General features: G+C 52.1%; 1 protein-coding gene across 1 annotated transcript; it reads left to right on the top strand.

Annotated features, from left to right (window-relative positions):
• Window positions 1–4,154: 4,154 nt before the first annotated feature.
• On the top strand, window positions 4,155–8,246 carry LOC123070721 (probable galacturonosyltransferase 15). The gene is made up of 6 exons (XM_044494021.1): window positions 4,155–4,727; window positions 4,831–4,895; window positions 6,088–6,258; window positions 6,587–7,159; window positions 7,262–7,573; window positions 7,701–8,246. Exons 1-6 carry the CDS (start codon window positions 4,538–4,540, stop codon window positions 7,977–7,979), a joined length of 1,590 nt encoding a protein of 529 aa, XP_044349956.1. The 5' UTR covers window positions 4,155–4,537; the 3' UTR covers window positions 7,980–8,246.
• Window positions 8,247–8,256: the final 10 nt, after the last annotated feature.

Below are 8,256 nucleotides of genomic sequence, written 5' to 3'. Positions count from 1 at the left end.
GCCACCGCGAGCGTCATCCGGCGAGCCCCCGCCGCCTCCGCACCGCAGATCCGGCACCGCCGCCCCTGCCGGCGCCTCCCCGGCCGCCTCCTTCGCCTCTGGTGGCCGCCGCCGTCGTCTGGTGGCCGGCACCGCGTTCCAGATCGATTGGGAGGAGCCCGATCGAGCGCCGTTGACCGGCCTGGGCCACGTGGGCCCCGACCCAGCACGCCGGCCTGCTGCAGCCCAGCCGCCGGCCTCCCAAGGCCCAGCCCATCTCCTCCGGCCCGCCTCCTTCCGCGTCCTGGGCCGAGCCCATGGTGAGCCTTGCCTCTATCCAGCGCCCGGTGCATCGAATAGTATTTTTTCGCTCATATGTTTTTGTTTCAAAAACTGCCAAGTCCCCAGAAACTCATAAAATGTTGCATACTTTGACCTGTTGAATCTCTGCATTTGTAGCTCCGTTTCGTGCGTGTAATATGTCAAATTGTTCGTCTCGACGAGTACTTCATTTCATTACATTGCATCATTTTCATTTGAGCTCATCTTGATGCCTGAAATGCTGTTGGAAGAGTGCATGTTGATGTTAATCTGCTGAAACTGTTATAACTTGCTCATTTGTCATTTTTGCCATGATTGATGTGTGCATCCTATGAGGTTGATGTCTACATGTGTTTTGATCTATGATATGTCATATTTTCAGGGGTGTTAACCATGTATTTTTGTGAGTTGTGTGCTGAGTGCATCAAGCTTGCTAAGTAGGGTAGTTGCTGTTGCTGTTTTCCTGACAGATTCTGTTATATTTTGTTGCTATGTTAACATGCTTCTACTAATCATTCTATGCATAATCTGGAGATGCTCTATAAATATGTTTTGATCTACATGTCATGCTCTATCCATCCATGCCCCTGGTAGCATTTATAGCTTGTTGTAGATTGTTCATATCTTGCTCCAAAGTTGCTTGAAAATGTTGCTATCAGCCTGATAACATTAAGTTCACTTGTTCCCATGTGTTTTCCTAGCGATCCATGCACCCTATGAACTTGCTCTTGCCATGCTTAGCTTCACAAACATGCCTTCTTATTGTTGGTTGCCTTGCCATGCCATGTAATGCTCTGTGGTGAGTGATTCAAGCTCACGAACATGCCAACTTATTGTTGTTTCTGCCATGTGTGAATCTGTAATATAACTTGCCATGTTTACATGGGTGCCATCATATTTTCTGATCCTTTTTGGCTCATGGTCAGTAAGGGACTTTTGATCTATGCTTTTAGTAGATTCATGCCATGCCTTTGTTTGCCATGATATGTTCCTGTAACATGTTGTTTGATAGCTCTAAACATTGCATCTTGATGTTATTTCCTGATAAGTCTGAAACTGTTATTATTTGCAATATCTCCATGTCTTTTTGAGCATGTTCTAGTTGTTTCTGGAGATAGCTCAGTGTTCTTGTTTTGTTATGCTTTACCTGTACTTCATGCCCATGCCTTTTATTATTATGTTGGGGTGTTGTAGCTTGTTGTTTTGATGCTTGCAATATGACTAGTTGCTGTTATGGACAGGTTGTTGCTATGACTTGTATAGTGTGTGTGTGTGTTCAACTGTTGCTCCGTTTTGAGTGTGCTCTATATGAAACTTGCTCGATTTTGCATGTAGCTTCATATTATCATGTTGCATCTTTGTTTTGGTGTGTTTGCTTGATGTTTGTATGCATTTTGCATCAATTCCATGTTGAACTTGTTTTGCTCATATCTTCTAGGCCGTAGCTCCAAATCTAATGAACTTTATATGTAACTTGACTAGAATTTCGTGTAGATCATCTTGATGCATCTTAACTTGCTGTTTAACAACTTGAACATAAGGTTTATTCAGTTCTGGACCAATTTCGAAATATGCATATGAGGACTTACTGGAATTGTTATATGTTGTTCCCGGCCTCATTTAAACTTGCCTTGATGTGTTGTTCTTCTTTGCATCATCTCTTGCCATGAGTAGCTTCATGTAGCTTGGTCATGCATCATGTTTGTTGTGCATCATGCCTTGTTCATGTGTGGTGTGTTTACCATGTTGTGTGCTTCTTCTCGATAGTTCCCGTTTCGTTGCGATCGTGAGGATTCGTTCGTCTACGTGTGGTTCGTCTTCGTGGCTTCATCTTCTTCATGGACTCGTTCTTCTTCCTAGCGGGATTTCAGGCAAGATGACCGCTACCCTGGATCTCACTACTATCATTGCTATGCTAGTTGCTTCGTTTTGTCGCTATGCTGCGTTACCTATCATTTGCTCTTCAAGCCTCCCAAATTGCCATGAACCTCTAACCTTTGACATCATTCCTAGCAAACCATTGTTTGGCTATGTTACCACTTTTGCTCAGCCCCTCTTATAGCGTTGCTAGTTGCAGGTGAAGTTGAAGATTGCTCCATGGTGGACAGGGTTATGTTGGGATATCACAATATCTCTTATATTATTAATGCATCTATATACTTGGTAAAGGGTGGAAGGCTCGGCCTTATGCCTGGTGTTTTGTTCCACTCTTGCCGCCCTAGTTTCCGTCATACCGGTGTTATGTTCCCGGATTTTGCGTTCCTAACGTGGTCGGGTGATTTATGGGACCCCCCTGACAGTTCGCTTTGAATAAAACTTGTCCAGCAAGGCCCAACCTTGGTTTTACCATTTGCCTCACCACCACCTATTTTTTCCTTTGGGAGTCGCTCTCTCGAGGGTCATCTTTATTTTAGCCCCCCCGGGCCAGTGCTTGTCTAAGTGCTGGTTCGAACCGAGTAGACTGCGGGGCCCCCTCGGGGCAATTCGAGGTCTGGTTTTACTCGTAGGATGTCTCATCCGGTGTTGCCCTGAGAACGAGATATGTGCAGCTCCTATCGGGATTGTCGGCGCATCGGGCGGCTTTGCTGGTCTTGTTTTACCATTGTCGAAATGTCTTGTAAACCGGGATTCCGAGACTGATCGGGTCTTCCTGGGAGAAGGTCTATTCCTTCGTTGATCGCGAGAGCTTGTCATGGGCTAAGTTGGGACACCCCTGCAGGGTTTAAACTTTCGAGAGCCGTGCCCGCGGTTATGTGGCAGATGGAAATTTGTTAATGTCCGGTTGTAGATAACTTGACACCAGATCCGAATTTAAACGCATCAACCGCGTGTGTAGCCGTGATGGTCTCTTCTCGGCGGAGTCCGGGAAGTGAACACGGTTTCTGTGTTATGCTTGACGTAAGTAGGTGTTCAGGATCACCTCTTGATCATTGCTAGCTTCACGACCGTTCCGCTTGTTCTCTTCTCGCTCTTATTTGCGTATGTTAGCCACCATATCATGCTTAGTCGCTGCTGCAACCTCACCACTTTACCCCTTCCTTTCCCATTAAGCTTTGCTAGTCTTGATACCCATGGTAATGGGATTGCTGAGTCCTCGTGGCTCACAGATTACTACAACAACAGTTGCAGGTACAGGTTATGCGATGTTCATGACGTGAGAGCGATGCTTGCTTGCGTTGAGTTCTTCTTCTGCTTCTTCGATCAGGGGATAGGTTCCAGGTCGGCAGCCTGGGCTAGCAGGGTGGATATTGTTTGAGTTTCTGTTTATGTATCATCCGTAGTCGGATGTTGATCTCTTGTATGATGATGTTGTATTCGTGTGGCATTGTATGCCTTTGGTATGTATCCCAATCTATTATGTAATGTTGATGTAATGATATCCACCTTGCAAAAGCGTCTTCAAGATGCGCTTCTATCCTTGGTGGGACCTTCCAGTTCCTTTAGGATAGGGTTGCATTTTGGGTGTGACACGATCACAATTTAAGTGGTAGGATTATTTTTTTTTTGCTTTGTGCCGCTGCACCTTCTACCCGTACCACCAACGGGACATGACTGCCATTTTTACCGGGCAGGATGGCAGATCGGCGAAGAGATTCCACAAGAGTCAGAAGCCAGTCACATGAAGATATGATTCGTATTGTACGTGTGCTCAACCAGTAACTAGACAAAGCACATAATGCGAGAGCTAAATCTAACGAGCGGCATGCGACCTGCGAGCGCGACGCGGCATGCAGCACCACCGGATAAGCCACACCAGCGCCGCGCCCCCACGGGCCAGCCACAGCCAGTCTTGAGGCCCCCGCGCGTCGCCGTCAGCCACTGTCGGTGCCGTCTCCTCGCATTTCAAGTCGCTCTCTTCCCCCGTCGGGCAGATCCCATCGCCCTCGTTCCCGTTCCCTCGCCACGCCCCTCCCGCGCTCCTCCACGGTTTCCATCTATACAACGTACGCTACGCGGGCGGCCCCGGAGCCGCTCGGTTCGCCCGCCGGCCCCTTTTGTTGCGCCACCCTCCCCCACTCTCACTGCCACTAGCTAGCTCGTCTCACTCTCTCGCTGATGCCTATAACTCCCCGCGCCACGCACCTTTCTCTCCCCCTCCCCGCGTTCCCACACCGCCACGCGCATACACACTCCACGCCCCCGCACTGTTCCTCGAGCTGGAGCGTGGGCTCGCGTAGCCTCGTTCGTTCATGAGCGGCGGCGACTCGGCAGCCTCGCGCGAGGGGGGTTGTGAGCAATGAGGCTCTACATCACGGCGGCGGCCGCCGACGACGACGTGACGAAGCCGAAGGCGCCGCCGCAGCAGCAGGCGGCGCGGCGAGGCTACCGTTCCGTTGTGGTCACGGGGCTCCTGGCCGGCGTGCTCCTCTTCCGCGCGGCGCTCCTCGCCATCGAGACCGGCGCCTCGCTCTGCCCTTCCGCCACCGGTAACTAAGCCCGTTCGCAGTCCATTTTTCCTCTTTCTCGTCAGTGATTTGTGGCGTGTACACTGGTTAATTGCTCCCCCATTCTCGTGCGCGAGCGCCTCAGGCTGCTCGGACTGGAGGGCGGGGCTCGGGCGCTGGCTCTACGGCGGCGGCGGCGACGCGACGGAGGTGAGTCCGGCCGACCTGGCTTCTACAGTACTTACCAGTGTAGTAGTGTGTTAGGCCCGTGTCCGATCGTGCGCGTCGAAATGTGTTTGGACTTTGGCAGGCCGCGTGATAAGTTAGGCGTCGGGCTTTCTACTTCTACTACGTGAGCTTTGACATCTTTTTTACCTGCGGCGGCGTGGCGGAAATGGGTGGTGGATGGATGGGCACGGAGATTCTCACGCGCTTCTGCTCCCTGTCAGTAAAGCGTCGTTCACGGGAACGGGAATGTTTAGGGGCAGGCCAGGTCGGCAACACGTCGCTGCGCTCGACCGTGGCCTCCACCACGTGGCCGTGCCCGCCCCGCTGACGTGCGGGGGCCACGAGCCCATCGCCCGGTCTGATCCGGGCACTGTACTTTGGACTGCCACAGCTCCACGGTTGACGCCCCGGTTGAGCTACTGGTCGTATTCAATGCTGCATGTTCTGCGCTGCCCTGCGGTTTTATACATCCCAAAATAAATAAATACATTAAATAGGCCGTATAGCCGGTGTGTGAGTGTGATCAGTCCATCTCATCAAAGTCCGACCGAAGTCATCTAAAAAAGGTAAAGTCCGACCGAGGTCAAACACTTCCGCTTAGCTGAAAAGGCGCCGCGCGGTGTTCGCGGCTTGTGTTCTTCAAAGGTGGAGCTGGTACGTGAAACGGCCGTGGATTGACAACTTTTTCTGGTCAATTTGTACCAGAAAAACTGCCTAATTTGACGAGGACGACGAAATTTCTGCATAGTGGTAGTAGATTCGTACGTACGTGCCTGCATTATTCCGGCCTGGCGGGTCCCCGACCAGTTGGTGGGCTGGGTTCATTTTGTTGCGAGCCGCTAGGGATATATACAAAACCCTTGTGACTTTCTTCTTGTGAATGAGGCGACTTGCTCGCTCGCTCGGATTCTCTACTAGTGGCCTGCAATCCAGCGTGGAAATGCTCATCCGACAAGACCTTTGATCCTTTGTGTTTGGAACTATACGTGCATTCACCCTTTTCCAAGCAGTTGCGGCCTTGTGGTTGTGGAGTTGTGGTCCTTTGGCCGTCCATGATCCATGCATGCATGCTCATAAATCTATGTTTTCACGCGCAGAACACACATGATGCTTCTTACTAGTAGTGCATTTTACTGATGAAATGACTGTCAATTTTGATGAATGGAATGATCAGGAATTCATGAAAGAGTGGAAGAGAAGCCACAGGGTGGCTACCCTGTTGGACCCCGTGGTGGTGGAAGCGGCACCGGATTCCTTGGACGATCTCATGGTGGAGATGGACACCATTCTGGCGTCCTATGATCGGCTTGACATGGAAGCCGTGGTCGTGAAGATAATGGCCATGGTACGTACGCACGTCAAATTTACAAGCACTTTGACACTTTCTCCCCAAAATCCTTGCTCAACTTTTAGCGGGTTTTCAGTAGCATGCCTGCAGCTGCATGTTACTGCCACCTTACCTGAATTCAGCAACCAAAGTGCTTTCCCCGCGGAAAGGCCTCATCATATGGTCCCTGTGTTGTCCCCTGCTCGTGCCTTCTCTAGCCTAGAGATATGATCTGCTGCTTTCATCTGCATGGTCATGCATGGACGCTCCTCGATTTGTCAAACATGCAAACCTGTAATCATTCATTCATTCATTCTGAATTTCTGGTGTGTGTGATTTGAACCAGCTGCTAAAGATGGATCGGAAGCTCAAGTCGTCAAGAATCCGAACGCTGTTCAACCGGCACCTGGCCTCGCTCGGCATCCCCAAGAGCATGCACTGCCTGGCGCTGCGGCTGGCCGAGGAGTTCGCGGTGAACTCCGCGGCCCGCTCCCCGGTACCGTTGCCGCAGTACGCCCCTCGCCTGACCGACGCCTCTCGCATCCACGTCTGCCTCGTCACCGACAACGTTCTTGCGGCCGCCGTGGCCGTGGCGTCCGCCGTCAGGAGCTCGGCCGGCCCGTCGAGGCTCGTGTTCCACGTCGTCACCGACAAGAAGAGCTACGTCCCGATGCACTCGTGGTTCGCGCTGCACCCGGTCGCTCCGGCGGTCGTCGAGGTCAAGGGCCTCCACCAGTTCGACTGGCGCGACGGCGATGCCATCGCCTCTGTCATGAGGACCATCGACGAGGTCCAGAAGAGCTCGCTGGATTACCACCAGCTGTGTGATGGATCGGTGGAGAGGGAGTACAGAAGGCTCGAAGCCACCAAGCCAAGCACGTTTTCGATCCTCAACTATCTCAAAATCCATCTCCCAGAGGTAAACCAAAGGAACAGGAAGACAATACATCTGTATTACTATCGTCGATGGATGAAATGGTGAGTAACAATTGGCACCTGGTGTGTTTACCATCCTGTGCAGTTCTTCCCGGAGCTCCTGAGGGTGATACTGCTCGACGACGACGTCTTGGTGCGCAAGGATCTGGCCGGGCTATGGGAGCAGGACCTGGAAGGGAACATCATGGGCGCGGTCGGCGCGCACCGGCCCGGCGCGGACGGTGGCATCTGCATCGAGAGGACGCTCGCCGAGCACCTCAACTTCTCTGACCCTGCAGTGTCGTCGCTAGGCCTCGACGGCTCGCACTGCGCGTGGTCTTGGGGCGCCACCATCGTCGACCTCGACGCTTGGCGAGGAGCGAACGTTACCGAGACGTATCAGCTATGGCTGCAAAAGGCAAGCCCTCCTTACCCTAAACTCTCGGCATTTTCGTACCACGATCGAGCAATCAACTCTTAGCAGCACCGACAAGACAAGTGAGAAGTGACAAGATTCATTAATTTCTTGTGTCGGGTGCGTGCAGAACCGCGAATCGGGGTTCATGCTGTGGAAGATGGGGTCGCTGCCGCCGGCCCTGATAGCGTTCGACGGTCGGGTGCGGGCGATCGAGCCGCTGTGGCACCTGCCGGACCTCGGCCGCCGCATGCCTGACGCCGAGCTGCTGCAGCTCTCCGCCGTCCTGCATTTCAGCGGGCCGCGGAAGCCGTGGCTGGAGGTGGCGTTCCCGGAGCTGCGGGAGCTGTGGCTCGGGCACTTGAATAACTCGGACAGCTTCCTACGAGGCTGTGGCGTAGTGGAATGATGGTAATGGAACAGGGAGAAGATTCAAGCTGGAAAAGGGGACACGTATAGTGATCCGGTGCAAGAACCGGGTGCGGCGCTGGGTTTGTGAGGAGAGGGAAGTAGGTGCTGCCTTCAGCCTTTCCTCGACCTGGTTCTGCCACGTTTGCTGGTTTAATGCCACTGAGTAGAAACTACTCATGGCGTATATTAGTTACAAAACGGTAAGTGGAAATTGCAAAAGTTGTAGCCACGAGATAACTTTTCTTGGCTCCACATGATGAACTCACTCTATGGAA

This window comes from Triticum aestivum, chromosome 3B (assembly GCF_018294505.1).
Source record: "Triticum aestivum cultivar Chinese Spring chromosome 3B, IWGSC CS RefSeq v2.1, whole genome shotgun sequence".
In the NCBI taxonomy this organism is placed as follows: Eukaryota; Viridiplantae; Streptophyta; class Magnoliopsida; order Poales; family Poaceae; genus Triticum; species Triticum aestivum.
This window is presented reverse-complemented; position numbering and strand designations above follow the sequence as displayed.

Bases quoted from the DNA above. Each gene is read 5' to 3' on its own strand.
- LOC123070721 (XM_044494021.1), top strand. From the start codon at position 4,538: ATGAGGCTCTACATCACGGCGGCGGCCGCCGACGACGACGTGACGAAG. The intron at 4,728-4,830 runs GTAACTAAGCCC...CGAGCGCCTCAG, and splicing joins GCTCTGCCCTTCCGCCACCG to GCTGCTCGGACTGGAGGGCG. The intron at 6,259-6,586 runs GTACGTACGCAC...GATTTGAACCAG, and splicing joins TCGTGAAGATAATGGCCATG to CTGCTAAAGATGGATCGGAA.